The 22639-nt window shown below is 43.1% G+C and overlaps 1 protein-coding gene across 5 annotated transcripts in view; it reads right to left on the minus strand.

The window, feature by feature from the left end:
* Positions 1–3101: 3101 nt before the first annotated feature.
* Positions 3102–22639, minus strand: part of LOC107383080 (enhancer of polycomb homolog 1) — a 35577-nt gene continuing 16039 nt past the window's right edge. For all 5 annotated transcript variants that reach the window (XM_015955505.3, XM_054751017.2, XM_070553392.1 and 2 more), the window contains 9 exons: positions 21163–21316; positions 19788–19946; positions 19621–19710; positions 19319–19467; positions 13958–14355; positions 5479–5597; positions 5098–5239; positions 3958–4348; positions 3102–3389 (listed from right to left, as the gene is read on the minus strand). In XM_015955505.3, the coding sequence (XP_015810991.3) occupies positions 3317–3389; positions 3958–4348; positions 5098–5239; positions 5479–5597; positions 13958–14355; positions 19319–19467; positions 19621–19710; positions 19788–19946; positions 21163–21316 (1675 nt within the window). In that variant the 3' untranslated portion in view covers positions 3102–3316. The remainder of the gene's footprint in view (positions 3390–3957; positions 4349–5097; positions 5240–5478; positions 5598–13957; positions 14356–19318; positions 19468–19620; positions 19711–19787; positions 19947–21162; positions 21317–22639) is intronic.

Below are 22639 nucleotides of genomic sequence, written 5' to 3' on the forward strand. Positions count from 1 at the left end.
GTACAAACAGCACAACCAGTGGTCTGTTGCGGTTGCTCTTTTTTCCGACTCTATGAACGACGTCCGCAGTGTCTTACAGCTGGTGTAGCTCTAGGTTTGGAGCAATCTGTTTGAAGAGCTGAATGGTGTCGGCACGAAAGTTTTCATCAGCTTTCTCCTCCATGCCTTTCAGCTTCAGGCACCACCGCATCTTGTATCTTTCTTGTTCTGACTCTTTGAGTTCTTTGTTTTCCTTTTTCATAACTTGATTCTGTTTCTCTAATTCCAGAATTTTCTTCTTACAGTTCTTCACTTCGTCAGTGTTAAATTTGACAGAGATGCTAACATGCTAGTCTTTTGTTTGGAATGTTCCTTTAATTCGTCAAAATTTTTACCCATACCTTGAATAGCTTCTAGGATGGTCTGGTTAGAGATCTCCATTTCTCCTTTGCTTTTGTTGCCGGCGGGAGGCTTTTTTGGCGTCAGCGGGGCAGATCCAGTTTCCTTGCGCTTGGTTAGCATAGCCATGCTATCCACCATAGCATAGTCGTGGTCATAGGCCTGCTTCGCCAGCGGTGGTTCCTCTTCAGTCGACATTATGTTTATGTATTTATGTTTGTGTATTTAGCAGACGCTTTTGTCCAAAGCGACTTACAAGTGATAATCGGCATGTTGCCCTTGAGGCTAACAACAATAACAATAACAACTTGAGTGATATCACCTGGAGATTTGCTCGCATCCTTCTTCCCACCAGGTAAAAGGAGTTTATCCGGCTTCAGAACATTATTTCGGCTCATTTTGAAATTCTGAGAGTGACTTTTAAAAGAAAATTTGGGACAAACTTGCAGCCTTCCTTTCGCGCTGCTGTTCAACCAAGCCCCCACAATGCGGGTGAAAAATTGAGGCCAACGCGAAAGTGACAAAAATTGTAGTTCCACCCTCATCCACTAGGGGCTGGTGTCAGAAGCGAGCAAATCCTCATTGACTCCCATGTTAAAAATACCAATTTCACAGCAGAAATAAACATGTTTACAGCCTGGTTCCAAAACATGTTTTTGGTTTAAATGATCTAGTTTACACTCATGACAACTCTGAGGGGGGTGAATTTTTTTCTCACTCTTCTGTTTAAGTGTATTAAAAATCTAAAATTCTGTATAAATTAATGAGCATCAGACCCACGTGACCACAGAGCTAGCTCCGTGGAAAGGCCTCAGTAGAGCCTCGGTCTGGCTTGGAAACTGCTCCGGGACTTTAAGTCTCTGTGTTTGTGTATTCTGTTTTGGATATTTTTTGTACAATTGTTGGACAAAATGACTTGCTGTGGTATTAATTGCACTAATAGAGCATCCAAGGAGTCTCCACTTCATTTTTTTCGGTAAAATTATATTTATTTATTTTAGGTCACTGTCAAGCTGAGCTTAGATTTTAACATGTACTGTTTTAACAATGCTGCACTTTAGAAAATGGGTTGAAATATAACATGTTGGTGGAGCTGGGTTCCCACTATCGGCTTGTGGGAGACCTGTTTTCCAGGTCCAAATTTAAGCTTTTTTTAAATTAAATTTGATATAATTTCCAGCTACGTGGGATTAACCATCCAGTTACTATTAAACTTGCATTTACCCATGGCGCAAGCTCCCACTAGCTTACTAAGCTCATCTAAAAATAGCCCCCTATCACAACCAACTGAATGTGTACGGTTCCACTAATATCAATATCATACACAAAAAATGCTTAATACCAACTAGAAAATTACAAAAATGTTATAGAAATAAAATAATCATATTTATTGGGTCTTTGGTAATTTAAGACCTTTGGAAACTGTATTTAAAGATTATTTGTCATTTTTAAGGATTTTAAAGGCCTTAAATATGGAAATGCTAATTTAAGCCTTTTTAAGGACCTGCGGATACCCTGAGAGATGCAAACAAAGCAGACACGGAGACTGAACAGTTTCACATTTAATGCCCTGGGCTTTATTGTCTTGTTTTAGTGAGTTCGGTCACATTTTTTTAAAGTTATTTCAGCCTCCAGGTGGGACAAGTAAACTTCAAGGATATACTCTGCCATTGGACTGGGCATTCAGATTCTGACAAAGATGCGTGGCACTACTAAGTAATGCTGCCTTTGTGCCTAACTCTTCACAGAAGAGAGTATATACATTTCCCCAAAGGAAGGCACCCAAATGCTTGTGGTATTGTCGTTCTTTTTTTTGTTTTTTTTTTGGCCCTGCAGCCATCTGGAGATTATTTTTACAAAGAAAAAAAAAAAAAAGAAAGGGAGTGAGGAAAATAAAATTTTCTTCAGCCCCTCAATATATTTTTTCTCTTTCTTGTATTTTTAAAAACTGGAATGATGAAAGATGCACAGTGATAACTGCCCGTTCAGCTCCCTTATCGCCTATGCACCAACAAGTAACACATGAGCAAAAGAATGAAGTCTTTCAGTAAATCAAAACGTTTACAATCAAGGTAACCACGAGGAAAAACAAAAATACAAAAATATATATATATTTTTCTGTTTTACAAAAACATCTGAGAAAACAAATAGACTCTGCTTGCATGAAAATGAAGGACGACCCCTTTAAAAAAATACAAAAGCCGCATTGAAAAAGAAAGAAAAAATCACAAAATTTAGTGCTTGAATCAGAAGCAGTGGGCTTCTGGGAAGAGACTTCATCCCTGTTTTGTTACTTGTGTTTGGGATCGTGTTGGGACTCCTCCTCCTCCTCCTCCTCCTCCGGGATGTCACCGACCTTCACGCCATCCACAGAGAGAAAAAAGCACGGGGACCTGAAATAAACGGGTGGGGGGTGGAACCTGCCTTGTGTTCACAAAAATACCTAGGAGTCCGTAGCTACCGAACATTGACTACAGCACAGGAACCAACAAAGGTACAGTGTACAAATCAAAATAAACCCAACCAAAAAAATTACAAAAAATAAAAATGTAAACACGGCACAATAAATAGATAAAAACAGCAGGCTCCGCACCATGCACATGATAAAACTCGTCTCTATACAACTCTCACATCTCACACTCACGACTCTACTTGGCTTACTCCGTTTTTTATCCTTTAGGTTTGACTCCCAAGTGCAAAACATCACAATGGACAATTCTGTATTCAAGTAATATATACACATGGGGAATATTACAAATATGTAGTTACTGTACACATAAGTCATTTTGTGATATTTATAGTTTACATGAGTCAATATTTCACTTTCAACAGTAACAAAACAAAGAAAAAGATGTAAAAAAGTATGAGAGATGAGAATTGCGAGCGAGAGGCTGCCAGTCTGCATCCGAGTCCTGCCGTTCCGGTCGCATTCCTGATGCTACGTCACCTCCATGGCCACTGTGTTGTCTGCTAAACTGTTCAGTGCTGGCTTGTCTTCGTCATGATTATCTCTGTGGGACAAGAGCGCCACATTTATGAATATTTAGTTGTGAAATGTCTCATTCATACTCGCTGCTATAATAAAGCTCAATTTGCCTGGTCTGTGGTTTTGGTGCAGTTCTGTGATGTTCGGATGAATGGAACACACACACACACACAAACACACACACACACACACGCATCACGACTGTAAATCCTACAGCCTCAAAGGAGGAGAGGACAAAGTGAACTTGTGCTGCTTCACACTAAATCTGTCAATGTGGCGTCTCTGCTGAAGTTTGTGCTGACGCAGGAGATTTTTTTAAAAAGGATTTCTGCAAAAACTAGTCCAGGACTCTGAAATAAACCAGATTCGTCTGTTCCTTCTGGTATTTCTTGCAGATAAGTTGGTTTTCATGATATCTTAAACGCTACAAACAGAAAACCCGACTTCACAGATGTTTTATTTCAACTATGTCCTTAAACGGGTCCAGACTGAGGTGAATATTCCAGATTTCCCTTTGTCCTGGAACATCAAACCAAACAAACAAACACAATATCATCTAAACTGACCGAAAGGATCCGGATGTTGAACCTCACCTGGAGCCCATGTCCATGGACGACGCTCCGGAGACTTTGGGCATCTGCAGGTTGGTGGAGGTGGACAGCTTTAAGGCAGAGGCTGGCATATTGCCGAGGGTCCGGGGGATGTGGCGCCCGGCGAGGCTGGCGGCCGACTGCATGCTCAGACAGATGTTGTTCCCGATGAGGACCTGAGTGGTGGCAGGGGCGGTGGCGCTGCATCCCAGGAGGCCCAGAGCAGCAGCGGTGTTAGCGCCGGGGGCGGTGGGAATGACGGCGGCAGGTGCCAGGATGTTGGAGTTGGAGGGCTGCAGGAACGTCTGGGCGGTGACAGCGGAAGTGTGTGTGGACTGGTTGGTCTGGTGGAGCGTCGCCATGGTGCTGGTGAGGTGCAGGTTTTTGAAAACACCTGGTGAACAAAGAGCAGCTGTTGGAAATGCAAACGGAAACAGGAAGGCTTTATTTCCTATATTTGTTTTCCAAACTCAAGACTCGTGTCAGACTAACTGCAGATGAGGCATGTCTACGCAATCCGGACCACCAAGACTGCAAAGCATCGCGCCTGGAGGCCGATCTGGCTCTTGCCGACTCCGTAAGCGATGAAGCATCACTACTGTAACTGCAGCGCTGCTGGGAGACGTCGACGAATTCACTCGGGTTTGTTTCGTGTTCCGCTCACACACCAAGTGAGCGAGGGCCGAGGGGACGCACGCATTTAAATGAAAAATCAGCAAACTTTCATGTTTTCATCTTCTCAAACCCTCACGGGTGTCCCCGTGATTTTTCAGGCACCTTTCTACGGCTTCCTGAACGGCCTCAGCTTGGAGAAATGGCTTTAGGCTAAGACGGCCCGTAGGCCCTTTTAGTGTTTCCTGTTTGTGCACAAGCATAAACATCATCAACAGCAGCAAACTGCTGAACTTCAGGTGTTGATAAAAGGACGTAGCATGAAATCTATTTTCAAACAAGAGACATGAATGTTAAAAACTAAAACAGCAAAAATAAACAATGAATACAAGAAAGTGATCTAATGACTCAACTCCTCGCAGGAATAAAAATAAAAGCATCAAAACCTCTCATTCATGATTTTAACCAGTAATTTAAATTTGATTTTTTTTTTCCCTCCAACAAGTAAAAGCCGTCATCTACCAAACTCACCGGCACTCGTCAGAACCCCGTTGACTCCGCTCGCCAGCACCAACTCCTCTTTGGATTTGAAACCAAGCAGCTGATCCGTGGTGATGAGGGCTGAAGCAGCAAACTGGGCACTGGCCTGGTCCAGCGTCTTGGACACGAGGGCCTTAATGGAGGAAACAAGCGGGTCTAAGTCAGAACTTTTCTATTCTGGTTAAAAATCAGTAAGCTCCTTAAAGATCTGAGCTCAGCACATCTGCTGCCAAACAGGAACAGATCCAGAGATGAACACTAGATGTGAGGAGGATGAGTTCCGATTCCTGATGATGGGTGACACGTTTTCTTTACCTCGGTCAGAAAGAGTCAAAAGAACCAAGTGAGGTCGTAAAAGTTTCTCAGACTGACCTGCGTGTTTGGAGCCGTCGTGGAGCTGTTGGTCTGTTGTTGCTGACTTTGCTCCAGCTGCTGTTTCTGCATGAGAGCCAGCTGCTCCCGATGCTGCTGGTACTGCTCAGCTGTGAACACTGCAGAAACAGACGAGTCACACGGGTCAGAGCCGCACGACACGTTGGGCTGAGTAACCCAGAACCACTTTTAGAGGACTTCACTCGCTTTAGCAGCTTAAAACTGAAGACTTGAAAACTAAATCAAAACCAGATCAATCCTCATTTATGTGTCCACTAACCTGCCGATGACGGGCTAGCATTACAACAGCTGGTTCTACTACTGAGATGTGGCTGAAGTGCTGACTAGGGAAGTGTACTGGTGAAATTCTGGTGATACGATACGTATCAATACAGGGGAGACGATGCAATATATCACGATATATTGCCATATCAATATTTTCTTACATTCCTAGTGTTGAATGTCCAGCTCTGTCAAATATTTACTCCATTTAGGACGTTCTAGGCCTTTAGGTTCCAGTATCTACGACTGATGCAAGTTAAACTAATAAAACAGAACAAGTTCTAAAACATTTGACACAAAAACAAAACTCTTATCAAAGACTTTAGAGACAAAAGATGAACTTAGATTTAGACTAAAGATTTAATATACAAGTGGAGCATCGGGTTGTCTTTATTCAAACACGTCTGTTACAGTGAGAGCAGGAGCGATCGCTGCTGAATCAGAACTGACCTAAAAGCTTTTCTGCAGCGTCCACGGTGGTCGTGTCCAACAACCGACTCGTAGTGACTTCGCTAAATAAACCACATCCTGACATGCTCAAAACCAACAGTCACTCTCTGGAGTTCAGCTGCACCAAAGCGGCAGAAAAATCAACTCTGTTTACGTTAGAAGTTCAAGAGCAAATGTTTCAATCACAACACCAAAGATTTACTAGCAGAATTAGCAGCAAGCTGCAAGAGGTGGAACAAAAAATGAATGAACACAGGCTTCTGATGTGGTGCTGCTGGAGGAAATGGTTGGTAAAAACTAGGGCCCGATACTGGGGTGATTAACAACATCTAGGGATGGGTACCTTTGACATTTGAATCGATCCGGTACTAATTCCCGGTACCTACGAGTCGATACCGGTACTTAACGGTACCAATTTTCGATACTTTTGAGTGTTTATTATTTTAATTCTCTTTTATAATTAAATATATATTTTTTCTCAATATATAACCATATTTGGTAAATATCACAATAAATAACATACAAGTTTGTATTTTAACATCGTCCTTGTAGTTTTATAAGCTGATAATTAAACTGAAGCAAACATCTTTACTGTGAACTAAATTTACTGTGTATCTTCATTCCTTTTGCCGTCCTTTTTCATTTGATTTTTCCTACTGGGAAGATAGAATTTCCGAGGAGAAAGCGAACGCACCATTAGCTGATAACAACGGTGGCAATGGAAGCTAACATATCAAGCTAACGTTATCTTTAACGGTTTATTTAGCTGCTGGAGCAGATTAAAACGATGATGCCTCAAACTTAGATCGTTGTCACTGGTTTTACCTTCACCCAATCACCCGTCGCATTTAGTAAAGTAAAGCCAAACTTTAGAGCGCGTTCATGTTCTTCTAGTCAGAAATTCGGAGTTCCGAGGAGAAAGCGAACGCACCATTAGCGAAACAGAAGCTAACAAATCAAGGTAACGTCATCTTAAACATTTTATTTACCTACTGGAGCAGATTAAGATGAGGATGTCTCACTTAGATCGTTGTCTGTCTCTAGTTTCATCACCCAGTTACCCATCACATTTAGTGAAGTGGACCCAAGCTTTAGCGTGCGTTCTTTCTACCATGCTTGCTCTGTTTACAACGGGCTCGCAGGGACCGGCGACATAACGCTCTTGCGCATGCGCAACTGTCTTGGCAGTACCGAAACGAGGCACCGTTTGAAATGACGTGAATCGGTGTTCGGTCGGTACTATGGAATTCGGTCGGTACCTTAAAAAGTACCGCATTCGGTACTCATCCCTAACAACATCGAACAAAAAGACGGCCGATATTGTGTTTTATGAACTCCTGTTGTGTGGCTCCACTCCGCAGCAGCCGTCACAGCACACATGCAGCGGAGCAGCAGGAGCAACGCAGTCAAGCAGAGACGACGGTGATGAGGAAGTAGGAGATGAGTCTTCAGTTTTAAGCATATTTGTTGAGTCAGTGATAAGTTGAACAGTAAAATAAGCAATGACTAAAGTAAATTTCCCCGCAACATGCTTCCTAAGTTTATTGTGTGCCTCGTATTGAAAAGTTATCCTGAAAGAAGGAAAAAATTAAAATTAAATTAAATTAAAAAATAACTGCCGCAGCATATTATTAGAGAATGGAACTGCTGCCAAGAGTCAAGACTAGGACTTTGTTTGGTTTGATTTTGTTTTTGCCCAAGTTATTGTGAAATAACGTTCTACATGAAGGACTTCATAGTTAAAAACACGCATAACAGCTGTAATTAACAAATTATTGTTTTGGAACTTTTTTTTAATTTATTCGTATTTATATTTCTTATGTGCAATTATTTCCTGTCTAGGGTGAATACGTTCACCAAGTTAACTTCCACAGAGTGTTACTTTGTTACAAAGCACAAGTATTACGGTTTATTTATTGCTGCATTTTTATTATTTCATTATTCTTACAGGGATCTTCTGTCCCTAAACTTGTGTGTGTTGTTTTGGGCCATTCCCACCTGTACCGGGTCGGCCCAGGCCGGGTAGCCCCAGTCGGCCCCAGCGTGGCCCGGTTGATTCCACACATCCTTGTCTTAAGCCCATGTGGGCTGATTCTACCCACCAATCAGAGGCTTGCTCTAATGGAAGGTGTGAATTTGCTGTCAGCAGTGGGCGTGTTGGCCCTGGTCGGCCTGAAGCAGACCCCCTCGAAAAGAGGGCTGAGAATGAGCCTTGGTTGGCCCAGAAAAATACCAGGCCACCCAGATATGTAATGGGCCATTCCCATCTGTACCGGGTCGGCCCGGGCCGGGTAGCCCCAGTCGGCCCCAGCCTGGCCCGGTTGATTCCACACATCCTTGCCTTAAGCCCATGTGGGCTGATTCTACCCACCAATCAGAGGCTTGCTCTAATGGAAGGTGTGAATTTGCTGTCAGCAGTGGGCGTGTTGGCCCTGGTCGGCCTGAAGCAGTACCCCTCGGGAAGAGGGCCGAGAATGAGCCTTGGTTGGCCCGGGAAAATTCCAGGCCACCCAGATATGTAAACAACCTACGCTACCCGGCCCGGGCCGACCCGGTACAGGTGGGAATGGGGCTTAAACAACCTACGCTACCCGGCCCGACCCGGTACAGATGGGAATGGCCCATTAGATTCACCAGAGTTAGCCAAGTCAGAAAAAACATGTTGTAACCAGTTGTTTAGCATAAAGCAATGGAAGGGAAGGCTAGCATTCGCCTACATAAAAACACTACAGTGTTTGTGAATTCACTTACATTGTTTTGTGCTAAACTAAGAAAACCAACTGCTGCCAGATCATGTCGGGCTGGTTATAAAATGCTTGTCTAACTCTGGGGAATCTTAACAAGACAGTTTTACTGAGTGGTGGAATATTCCTTTAAGTTAAAATGCATTTGTGGAAACCACAGTTTACAAGAAAAAACGTGAATGTTAGATTTATGCTGTGACTGACTTTGTGCTCTGTTGTTTTTGAGATCTGCTAAATAAATCTTATTTGGAAACCCGAGTGAGTTATGGAGACAGTTCTTTGGTGTGTAATAGAGAAATAAGTTTGCATCAAAAAGGCAGAGAATGAAGGGTTTAAGCTTAAGAAAATTTTATTTCTTTTTTGTGAGGGAGATTTATCGGCCATTATATCGGCTATCGGCCTTTGTTAAGAGTTTTATATCGGTATCGGACCCCCCACCCCCCAATAAAAAGCATATTGGCCGGACCAGAGTAAAAACCTTTTAAAAGTATAAATCATAGCCGATGGTTCCAGTCAGAACAAGCAGGCCAACGAGGCTTGAATTCATTAACTTAATTTGGTAAAAACAGACAACAAATACTGCTAAATGTTATTTCTTTAATAATCTGAATCCTCCGAGGGCCAATTTGTTCTAACTGTTGCAGTTCCGGTCTGTGCTGCAATAAAAGTCATTCCTAGACCTTATAAAGGCCACTTTGATCAAATTTAACACCCTACTCAGTCATGTGACTGAGATGCAAATCATCTGACACGCTGAGGTGCAAGAATGGATCTTTGAGGCACAACAGGGACATTTTATTGGGAAAGGAACACTGATAGTAGCATCGATACCCAGGGATGTTCCAATGCGATATCAATATCGGAAGTAATTCGATATCGGCCCAAAAACAGTGCATCAGATTATATCGGACGGCATCAAAAATCTCTGATATAAGCAAATCCGTTCAGTTGCACATTGCTGCAACCAATGGTAAAAAAATACCATTTTTTTCATACTTCCTGTTATTGGCTCTTGTTCTCTGATAAATAATTCCAATTGATCAAGCCTTTCATACATTCCACACTACGAAATAGGTTAAAGTATGTAGGATTTGTGCTGGTATCTGTATCGGTCAATACTGAAGGATGCGTATTGTATCGGAAGTGAAAAAGTAATATCGGGACATTCCTACCGGTACCAGAACCTACCCAATGTTTTCAGTCTGTACCTAAGAGGTACTCAGCTCTACCCATGGATACACTAACTAAAGTGGCTAACGCACCTAGCTGGCACTAGCCCCTCCCACACACACAAACATATACCAGTCTCACACTAAAATGCAAAACAAACAAAAATTCTTTACAGCAATTTACAAAATAAAATAAAGCAATCTTATTTATTGGTTCTGCAGCACTTTTAAGCCAAGTTTTTTATTTCGTACTTTTAATTTGTTTGTCCAGAAACTTCATAACAGAGGAGGGTGAGGTGAGAAACTTCATAACTGAATAAATTAAACTTTAATCTCATTTTGTAGAAAATCTTTATTTAATTATTAAAAGGTCCCTCTATAGTTAGTTCCCTTAGTCTTCAAGCAAAATCCTCATCAGCACAATAAAGCAATTACCCTCTGGATCAAACAACTGCTGGTTTGTTTCAAATAAATGAATCTGAAGTTCTTTACTTAAACTGAACAAACCCAGGTTTAAATGATCCTATAAAAGCTTTGTTACACTGAACTAAATAACTACACTGACATTTCTATTAGGGCTGCAACAACGAATCGATAAATTCGATGAAAATCGATTACTAAAAGCGTTGGCAACGAATTGCGTCATCGATTCGTTGTGTCGCACAACTCTTCCAAAAGCGCCCCCCCACCCCTTCCCGCCCACCGTTGCGCGCAGACCAGAGCAAGTCAGATCAGCGCGAGGGAGAGCCTGCAGACTTGCGCTGCTGCGAACCGGTTCCGCATTGTTGCACAGCGATCCAGGCAGCTGCTTCCAGCGCACGGTCCATTCTCAAAGTGGCGCAACCAAAAAACTATAATTAGCACACGATCGTTCTTGTCTGCACATGTTCTCTATTTTCTGTCTTATTTGTGCCTGAAGCGCTCTGCTGCGGAGCTCATCACCTGTGCTGTGGTGATGTCACCTCACGCAGCATCGAAAACGCGCTCTCCGCTTTGCGGTCAGGAGATCCCTTTGATCTGCTCAAAAGTAACTGATGAGGTGAAAAAGTAAGAATCCAGGCAACAGATTTTCTGGAGAATTATGAGGAGATGCAGGAAGATGAGAGACAGACAGGACAGGAAAATAGTTCAATAAAAACAAGAAAACAAAACAAAGTGTTGAAAAGTAAAATGTAGGTAGATTTATCTCCACTACACGTTTTTACCAGTAAAAAACAATAAGTTATACACATGTCATATTTATACATCTGATACAATTCAGATCACCTTCAAAACTCAGTCACACACCCAGGGCCGTTTCAAGACATTTTGGGGGCCAAGGCAAAATGTCCCCCCCCCCCCCACCCCATAACTGGGCTCCCCAGAAGCCTCAGTGTAATTCATGCCCTCTCCAGGAGTATTAGTTATACAGTGTTTGTAAAAGCCCCTCAGACATTACTGACATGTTCTAATATTATCAGATGAAAAACTAAATTATCAGACATGCTGTCTCATCAGCTTCTTTTATAAACTTGCAAAAAGTAACAAAACCATTTGAAAGCCACTATTTGTGGATTATCTGAAAGTTTCCATGGAGTGTGTGACAACTTATTTTTTCATTGATCCTATCGTCTAATCTCACAGCTGAAACAAGCATCCTTAATAATCTGTGCACAGGAAGCTTACCGATGCTGTAGTAAAACAAAAGGTATAATAATTTATTATTAATAAAACCTTGTTGCAGCACTAAAGCATAAAAATGAGATTTTGCATTAAATATGCAAAATATTTACATATGAATTGTTTTAGAGCCCTTTTATTGGCAGAATCTGATATTAATTTAGTTCTTACAAAAAATGGGTCCCAACATGGTTTGTGTGGCGTTGCCATAGTGTGATGTCATAGGCACAGATCCCCTGTCCTCTTGTTTGGAAATGGAAATATGATCACCCTACATTAAACAAACTGTCCACCCGGGCTTTTGCGCTGCAGAGACGCTTCGCTGCCTATGACTTCGAATGTCAGTTGAGAGTCAGTCTCATGCAGACTGACCAATGAAGAGAGGGCCTCAAGTTAAGACCCTCTCCTCATTGGTCAGTCCACACGAGGTGGGTCAAAGGTTACTCTGGGCGGGTTACGTGTTGTCAGGCATTCAAGTATTGAGTATATTTACTGCATATTACAGTAAAATATTCTGTATGTGACCACATTATGGTGATCCTCGGGTCGTGATGATGGAGCCCTTGAATATTGTTGCCCAGGGTACAACAAAGTGTTAATCTGGCCCTGGTTCCGCCGTCACATTCCCGCAGAAACTGGTTGATCACACCGGGGCCAGACTACTAGCGTGTGGTTTTACAACCACAATGTCCTCGGAAGCAAAAACGCTTTTAAAAGGGAGGGAGGAGTCCTAACTGTTGCTGCAGGCGAGTTGTGTGAGAGTGCAGTTATATACTGGTTAATATATTTTTGGGTTCAGTTGCTTTCATGTGGCCTAATGTGAGTCTATTTGGGATCATTGGAATGATCAGCAGCATTTCTTGATGTGACTTTATGGCAGTTGCCCAGGGCATCATCGCAAGGAGGATGGCATTCATTTACTTTTGTTTTATTTGGTATTTTTTCAGTCATTTTTGGAAATAGTGATCAATTTTGATTAATTCACAGCCTATGTTTAATTACATTTAAAATAAATGTCAACTGATGAGATCAAACAAAACAGATGAGAATTGCCCTTAAGCTGTTTAACTTGGACCAAGCATTTTAGGTCACAGATAGATGTAGCTTAGGGTATCTGTCTATACACCTTATAAGACAATTTAGGTGATGGCATGTTGTTTTTCTGCTATTGAACTGTTTTCTAATAATGTTGTGTTGAATAAAGTGAAGGAAGGAGAGAAATAACGTTTCCCTAGCAGTTTTTAAAAATTTCCCCATGTAATCCGATTAATCGATTAATCGTGTCGAGACCCCATCCGATTAATCGATTATCCAAATAATCATTTGTTGCAGCCCTAATTTCTATATTTTACTAGACAAATCAGGAGTCAGACAAACGTCACGGCACACAGACCTGTTGCTGGTCTCAGATCAGTTTGGTTATTCTGCCAGGCTCAGCGCTATGATGTGACACTTATTGTGTTCCAAAAATGAAATAACTAAGAACAAACCGCTCCAACGCTGGCTCTTTGCTAACCGCTTAGTGTTTGATCACATTCGTTTAGTAATGTAACAGCTCGTTTCTTCTTCTGCGGTCGCCCAGTAAACATATTTGATAACGGCACTCTTGCACCCTCTAGTGCACAAATATACATTGCACCCAGCACAGCAGAAGGACTTGAAGCAGTCAACTGGACTAAACTATTTTACCCGGTTACAACATTAACAGCAATTAACCGGTTAACTACGTACATCCCTAATCATAGCAGTTACTCAAATTTAGATACAAATGTAAACAGGACAGAGAGAGAGAGAGAGTGTGTAAAGGCAGAGAAACATCTGCAAACCAGGAGATATAAGCTAATCCATCCCACAACAAGCCCCAATGCTACTGAAGATTCAAATTCCGGAACCGCGCTGCTCTGGGTGGCTGCATGTTGGAGTAGCTCTGTTGACTATATGCAAGTTGACATTTTTTCTTCTAGTTTCTCAAGAAAAACGGTTCTAATCAATTTCCCTCTGGGATTAATAAAGTATTTTTTATATGAATTTGAAATAAACCAATTTCCAAATGAAATGAGCTCAAATCATCCTTTTAATCACACCAGAAGACAATCAGACACAATAAATAGTTCCTGAATGATATTAAATCAGCTTGCTGTGATGCCAGCGAGATATAAGAAATAACCAACTCACCATTGATAGGAGCGGTGGCCGGACCCCTTCGGTTCTGTCCAGCAGACACGATCTGAGTTAGTCCCGATGTAGTCCGCCTACTGTCCCTAAATCCTCCTCCAGATAATGCTCCTCCACCCAAAGGGTGATGGGATAGCGTCCGGGGTCTGAAATGCCTCCAGCGGCAAGACTTAATGTTCAAAAGAATTCGACTGAGGTCCACGGGCGTTGTCGAAGACCGGGGCGATGGCGATGTGAAAAGGTTGGAGGAGCTGGTAGAGTCTGAGGTAATGTTTTCTGAGGTACTGGAGTTGCAGAGTGAAGAGCTTAGAAGTGGTGAGGCGAGTGGTTCTGGCTCTTGGTCCGAGTCCAGGCTCTGGGTGCCGTCTTCACCTGCGTATGCGCGGTCCAACAAGATTCTGGAACCAAGCAGAAACAACAAGAGAGCAGCTGAAGAACGTGATGTCACATCATGAAAATGTGCTTCAGAGAGAATTACAACATCTGGTTATTCCTGGCGCGTGGTTTAGGTAAAAATGTGCTAAAATGGTCTTAAACCAGAACACTGGATTTTACTGTCACACAACGACCTCGTACCACAGGCAAGCAAAAACACCAGAACAGCTGATCACCTCTTTGCTGATGAGGCAAAAATCCCTTAGTTTGAACTTAACGACAGGAAGCATTAAATCTCTACAACAATGTGCACTTGGTGCTAAAAACAAACATTTAACCAGCTTCTGCAGGGAAAAATAAATAAATGTTCATATTTTTCTTTTAACTTCATTTAATCAATTTCCCTCTGGGATTAATAAAGTATTTTTTGAATTGAATTGAATGTTCTTTTCCTAGGGGCTTTTACTGTGAAAGTTTTTAAAAAAAAGGAAGTTAAATCTCTGACATTGTGAATAAAAAGATGAAGTAAACATGTGCTAGGGCTACTAAATTTATTTATAAAGCGCTTTTACACACAGGGCCGAACAGCAAAAAGATAAAAATAGGATAAATTAAATATATAGGATGCTACTAAAAACATAAAATGAAGCTAAGACTCAAACTTAGGACACAAAAGGTAAAGGTATAGCAAAGGATCTTTTTCTTCTGGATCATCTGAACCATTGGTCCGCTTAACTGTCAATCAAAACACGAGAGCGCTAAAAACTACAGTAGTTGTAGTAAAACAACCACTTTCTTTGATAATGTTTTTCAAAGAGGGAGACGAGCTTAAAACATATTTTAGGATTTTCAAACACAAACTTGGACGCCTGATGGTCTGCCTGTGTCTGCTGGGCCGTTCAAATCTCATTGTAACTTAAATAGTTTAGTTATAATCGGGACGCTGCTTTAGACGCACTCCTGATCTCTGAACAGATTGAATTACAATGACAGAATAAAACTTAATGTTATTCATGTCGGCCCTGGGATGGAGAGATCGGGGTTAAAATCCTGGTCGAGTCATACCAAAGACTAACAATGGGACCCAATGCCTCCCTGCTTGACACTCGGCTTTAAGGGGTTGGATGGATGGGGGGGGGGGGGTTACCAACATATGGTCCCAGAGCGCGGCCACAGCTGCAGCTCACTGCTCTCCACGGGGATGGGTCACATGCGGAGATGAATATCACCAGAGTGCGTGACGACTAGGGCTGTCGCGGTTGAGGAATTCCCCCTGCGGTGATTCAGGGTGGCTTAATATTGCGGTGTGCGATATTATTGCAGCCCTTTTTTATTGCAGTACTATCTAAACATAATGTTTACACATTTAAAAAAGGTTAAAAATTGACGTGCCTTCTTAAATAACACTTTACTGAATGCAGATCAAAGGGCAGTAACAACACAAATCGCAGTAACGTTTGTTTCTCCGACAGTCAGAGTCCGACTGAACTTAAAAACAACAAAATTCAGGAGAAGGTTAAACTTTTAAATGCAAATTTGGCTGCAGCATCTAACAAATAAGAAACAAGTCCCCATTTTGTTTAGTTGTTTAAAATCAAGCATAAAAAATTACATGTACCGGGCGGGCGCACTATCATTTCACTTTCACACACACGAATGACGGTGATTTATAGCTCGGTCACGTCCTTGTTACCTACAAGGAAAACCAGCATGTTAACTACGGTTTGAGAGAGGATCTGAGAGGGGTGGCAACATTTGCAGCAACACTGAAAACCCTCTCAGATGGTGCGCTTGTTGCACTAACGCACACGTACCTGCGTGCGACTCTGACAAGCAAAGGGAATCTCTCCCGGTTGTTGCTCCACCATGTCACGGGGGTTTTCTTTAAGCCGGGCGGACACTGTGCGACTTTTTCACTCGCAGCGTTCAGCTTCAGCTCAAACTGTACGACTTCCTCGCAGAGCAGATCTCACGAGTCATGCGCTCACACTGCACGACCCAGTTCTCGAATGCGACCTGACTGCTCACACTGTACGTCTGGTAGCAACACGTCGGCCCTAAAAATGTGCTAAAAATAGCAGTTTTTACTCAACACGTCAGACTTTTTTGTCTTGCCTGTTGTCCTTCGGGAGTGCTGCAGGAGGACACACGGGGATTTATGGGGGTTGGATGAGGAAAACGAAATAAAGTAAATCTGTGTTTTGTGACCAGTTTAATTTGACACGAACACGACAAACACGCTTTCTTGACAATCTTTGTGAGTAAAAAAACGTGTAGAAACAAAAACGAACAGCGTGTGTTATTAGGGAAATAGCGAGCGACCGGCCGGCGTTGATGCAGGATTGCGCATGCGCCGTGAGCGGTTCTGATACTTTTTGGATCGTAGCTGCTCGCAGCGCCGCTTCAACAGTGCGATACCCTCACGAGGGACGAGCAAAATATTAAACACACCAGAAGTCCCTGCGACCTCACGACTGCTGATCGGCGGCTGGTCACGTGCTGTTAATCGCCTCTCGTAACCCCCTGTACACTACACGACCGCTCGGCGCAAAACTCGCCCCGATGTCGTGGCTTCTCGCACGACTGGAAAATCGGCTCAAAAAAGTGAAAAAGTCGCACAGTGTACGCCCGGCTTAGGGTGGATGCATTCCTCCTGCAGGTAGCGAGTGAGCTCCAGCTCGGCTCAAACTCTCTTCGGGACGGTTGCAGAAGCAGTGCTTGTCCGGGACTTCAGCAGGTCTCCGAGCGTTTATTTATTTATTTATTTTTGCCGCTGGTGGCAGCTCTGTCTCGGCCAAGGACTCTGGCTGCGCAGCAGCTGACGTACTGAAAACCAAAGTGCTCCCAAAGGAGCGAAGTAACGTTTCGTTTTGATACCAGTGCAGCCATCCTTCTCAACATGCATCATTGAGTTGAACCAAGTTCAGTAATCGCGGTGGCGCATGATGCAGCGCGGTGGGCTTCTTCATATCGCGATATTTCATTTTTGCGGTTACCGCGACAGCCCTAGTGACGACTAATGGTAGTTTAAGGCCCAATCTCAATACTCGCACTGCGCCCTGCGGACTTCAGCAAAGTGCACTTGGAGAAACTGCGAAGTAGTGTTCGAGTGCGTAGTGCACAAGTGTGCAAATAATTGCGGAATTGAGACGGGGAGCATTACGTCATCGATCGCAACGCGTGCCGGGATGCTGGTCGCTGTGAAACTTGTCAAAAACCTTTATTAACAACTTTTAAACAAACAATTAAAGCAATTATTTGAAATAAATTTGAATTATTGCTGCTTTGTCTAAAACATTCAGAGTATCAAACAATCGTCCTAAAATTAACTAATTTTATTAGAAAATACATATTTTCAGAAAAGGAACCTTTTCTCCCGCAGCAATGAATTGTGGGTAATTCCCTTGCCCGAGGTCCGCATCGCTGCGGACTTGGGTGAAGTGCAGATTAACTCATTCACTGCCAATGCTTTTTTTTTTACTGTGTGGGCGTCAGAACGAGCCCCCGCGCCGAGAGAACAAACATCTCAGCTCTGAAGCCGATCTTCATCCACATACGTCACATGTCACGTGATCAGGAAGCAGAAAATCCACGTGTTAGATCGTTTTGGGCCGTTCCTGTAAAAGAAACTGAGGCACGAACCGTAAAAGCTTCTGCCGATCACAATTCAACAACGGATTATGAAAGAACGGATAACGCTCGAAATGCACAGATTCTTCCTGATGTAAGAGGTGAGTCTCCTCTTTGTTTTGGCGTCGACATCATCCTAGCGTGCAACGTTCTCTCACTCTTAAAAAAAAAAAAAACTGTAAAAATGTCGAGAAACGATGGCAGCGAATGGGCCTTACTGATCAGGAAACGGCTGGCAGCGAATGAGTTAAGAGTTGTCAACTTCCGCACTTGAGAATCGAGACACCCTACGCACTCGCACCTCTGGCCAGGAACGTGCAACTGAAAGGCGCAAGGGTGCAAGTGCGAGTATTGAGATTGGGTTAAACTTTATGTCCGCAGGCGCCTTTTGGCGCTGATCAGTGACATCATTCACTCCGGAGTCCTGAAAGGGATGATTTTGCATGGAGACACAGCGGCTCATGACTCCCAGTCTCTTTTCCTTATCCCAGAAATTTCCCAGAACTCTTTCAGTGGGAAAAAGTTTCTGTTATAAAGAAGCAATTCCAAAAATAATTTATAACATTTATATAAATGCCAGCAAAGAACCACACACACACACACACACACACACACACACACACACACACACACACACGTCGGAACACTCAACTGTGAAATCAGAAACATCAATAAATGGACCGACTGCTTGGAGTGTACTGTCAGACGCTACAAGCTCATTATTTCCTAAGTAAATCAGGAGCAACGACCAGATTAGAGTGACGAGGACGTTCTCGTCTCCCTAGGGCCGGCTGATAAAAGGCCGCTGTACACAGAAACAGAACATCGTGTCTCTCTGAGGCAGCCCATAAATAACCCAGATGTTTTTTTAACAGCTGGCACCACGAACACTCAAAGACTCCCGACGGGTCGTAGGTTTTACTCGGGGGGGGGGGGGGGGGCACGACGCAACTGAGACTCAGAAGAAGCCATGTTTTTTTTTTTTTACTGCCTCCAGGCTATGGCGACAGGTTATTTCCCACATTAGGATTGTCATCGTTTCAGCAGCCAGACTGATATTTACAGTAGAGTGTGGGTGCCAAACAGGTGCCGGGAGGCAGCCAGAGAGCTGGTATGCTAAACAACTCCAGCAGCTGGAGCCAAGTCCTGAATCTCTGCTGTCCGGGACACAAGCTGGCGGATATTTCACATTTCTACTTTTTAGATCAGAATGTGTCATTTTTCCACCAGTGTTCTTCATGTAACAAACAACAGACCAAAGCAGACTGGAATAGATTTGATCTGACTAAATAATAAAATCCTGGAAACATTTAAATGTTCTGGTTTTCATGAGTCAAACGGGAAACCCCGACTCACCTTCCGCCTCTGCCCACACGGCGCCGTGCCAAACCAACGCAGTGCCGCGGCGTGCTAAGCGAGGTCGGACAGTAGCGGAAGCGCAGGTCCCCGATCCCGCCCTCGGATGGGCTCACCCATGGCCAGCTGCCACTCTTATCCGGACGAGGCTGAAGAAAGAGGAAGACGAGATTAATCACTAAAATGGGAGAGAAGGCACGGCCAATTGTGTTTTGTTTGGTCAGGCAGAGTGTCTGAAGCTAACGGGTAGCCTGCAGTCGGCGCTAAAAATAGAAACACGGGAGTCACAGGAGGCCGCTTACAGAGTAATACTGACAGCCCGCCTTCCTCCTGAACGCATAGCAGCCATCTGGGTCGCTCTCCTCCTCCGCCTCTGAGGAACCTGAATGGATCTAAACAGAAACACAAACTTCAGCTCATGATCTCTTCTTCTAAACCAAACAGACACACTTGGCCTGGAATAAAGCACCTGTGAATATGGTTCTTCGTCCGAGCTGGGAAAATCGTACTGGTTGAGGTCCTTGGGACTGAACACAGAGGGTCCTGAATGCTGAGGTGCAGACAGCGGAGAGATTTTGGGTTTCTTTTCGTATTTCCTTTTGGTTCGTACAACCTCCGCCTTCTCGGGCTTTAAAGAAATCAAGAAAAGAGCACGTTTACGTTTGGTATGCTAAAAATAACTTCCCAACTAGAACAAGAACACGGCTGAGTCATTTGGAGTTAACAGCACTGATTCTGAGGAGTCTGCAGGAACAACAGCGGGCTAAAACAGGCATTGATGTGCAGATGAAGGCACGTGCCAGATGCCACTGCTGAGCCAGATGGCGGTTGTTCACCCACATGCCACCTTTCACCCCAACTTCCCCAGTGGGTGGACCCCTCCCTGTGTGAACACACTCCAACTCTGCCAGAATTAGTCGGGAGTCTTTTCAGCCCCGAGTGCTCAGGGACAGAGAAGACAAGAGACGGAGAAACTAGCAGGACGAATCGCAGTCACATGGAAGGAGGAGGGGGTCATTAAAACGTCTGCAGGTAAACGTACGGTAGGCCAAAAACACAAACAAGGTGTGATCGAGGCCAGAGACGAGGACATAAACCACCGGTGGAAAGAGTTTCAGAGGAGTTATTTAGCATTACACAACCCTATTTACTCACTACTGGGTCTCCTACGCAACACTGTGATGTCATCAGGGTGTCTGATGCTGGAAGCAAAAGCTCATTACGGCAGGAAATGACTTGGAACATAACGACTTCATCTCCCGTCTTCTTCCATCGAATCAGATGGCTCAGAAATAAAAACACAGGTGCTGAGACGCTTGGGCCAAACCACCACTTTGGTAGAAATGGAAAAATGTGAGGAAACGCCATAGATCCATCCCCCAGAGAGAAAATGACTAAGGTTTAAAAACCTCTTAACGGTTATTAATCCTCTGGTTGGGTGTAGGAAACCAGCGTTGTGGCGATGAAAGGTTACCATAGTAACAGCCAGGTTAAGCATTGTGCAGTCTGCTGATAAATGAGCCATTTGAAGTATTTTAGATTGTACTGAATGGTGCTTTGTGATGTGGTAACTGAGCCTACAGTTCTGTCTGTGGAAACCAAACTTTCCTTTAACTGGAATGAAAGTAAAATATTCAAAATAATCATTCATTCAAATTTAAACGGGTGATTCAGGTCCTTTCAGAATAAAATGTATTCCTGCTATCAAACTAATTATTTTTTTACATTTACACTCATTCGTAGTTTTTCACCCTTAATAAAGCGAGAGCTCTTCCACTTACGGGCTCTTTTCACATGAATCAAAAACAGATGAAGCCCACAAACACTTGAGGACACGCTCTTACCTTCTTGTAGTCCTTCATGTCCATGTGGTCCTGGTGTCGGTACTGGTTGCTGTTGGACAGGGGGATGATGGGGATGGTGTAAACGGGCTTCACCAGAGCCCGCTGTGCCAGGGCCTCTGCCATCACCTCACTGCCAAAATCTGGCATTACATTCCTGAGGGAGGAAAACGAGTACTAGAGTCGGATAAATGTGATCAAATCTATAAAATACCAATTATCCTCCTCGTTACTAATGATGTTTTCTTAGGGTGAATAACACTCAGCAGGAAACTAGAGGGTTTGTCTGGGTCATAACACGGTGAAGTGCTCCACAGAAACCATCTCCTGGGAACAGAGTGGTCCGGTCTGGGAGTCAACGCTGGCTGTGATGCGCAGACACAAACCAGGCCAGGATAACGAGAGGAAATTGAAATGTCACTACAAATCAAAAGCACTTCAAGGAGAAGGGTCCAATTTAAGCTCACAGTGACAGCTAGTTTCGGAGGAAATTCACTCCATTTGGGTGTCAGGTCTGGATGGATGGCAAACGCTCCACAGAGAGGAAGAAATATAACAATCTAAAGTAGAAAAGGGAGAAAAGTTTCTAAACAAACAACAACGTGTTGCATAATACAAGCATATTGTTGAGAGCTACCCAACAGACCCCCTGGCAAAAGGAGGTAAACAAGCCAACACACTCCCGATGGAATATTCCTGAACAAATATTGATAACAGGCATGAAACGAACCAATTAGCAGGAGAAGCGAAGCCGAATTTCACAGAATTACGATTCAGTTTGATTCAAAGGAGCCTGCAGAAAAACCCGACGTTGTTCCAACCTGTGAGGATTTTTACTAGGGCCCGACCGAAATGCTTGTTTGGGACCGATACCGATATAAAACTTTTAACAAAGGCTGACAGCCGATCAATCTCCCTCACAATAAAAAAGAAACGAAAATAAAAATTTTCTTAATTTTCTCATTTAGTATTCAAGTCGAATTTTTTTTCCTTCCACTGAATTTTCTACTCCTTTTGTTGTCAGGTTTTTTTCTAGTTATTCTTCTTTCCCTTTTAGGTTTCTTTCTTCTTCTTCTTTTAAATTATTTGCATTTATAGTTCCTCCCATGTTCCTCTGCTGTACTCTGCTCCCACTCACAGCTCCTCCTCATAACTAGTCCTCTGTCATCTCTCACTCCTCAGCGTATACGGTTCAGGTTCAGTCATACTCTGCTGGCTTCAGCGTCCTAGCTACCTGTTTTTATTTCTGTCACCTGATTTTTGACATTAAAATACTTTTGAGTTTTACACTTTTGTGTTTTGGACCCTTCCCAAAGCCAACAGTATTAGAAAAATAAAAACTAAGATACATTAAATGACTAGTATGTGGCAATATATAAGCCTTATACAAAATATAAGGCTGAAAACACACAATAGATTTATTCTATTGTAGAAAGGAATGTTTATTTTCTCGTCATATTACCCCCCCCCCAGCAGCGAC

Source organism: Nothobranchius furzeri, chromosome 7, assembly GCF_043380555.1.
Source record: "Nothobranchius furzeri strain GRZ-AD chromosome 7, NfurGRZ-RIMD1, whole genome shotgun sequence".
In the NCBI taxonomy this organism is placed as follows: Eukaryota; Metazoa; Chordata; class Actinopteri; order Cyprinodontiformes; family Nothobranchiidae; genus Nothobranchius; species Nothobranchius furzeri.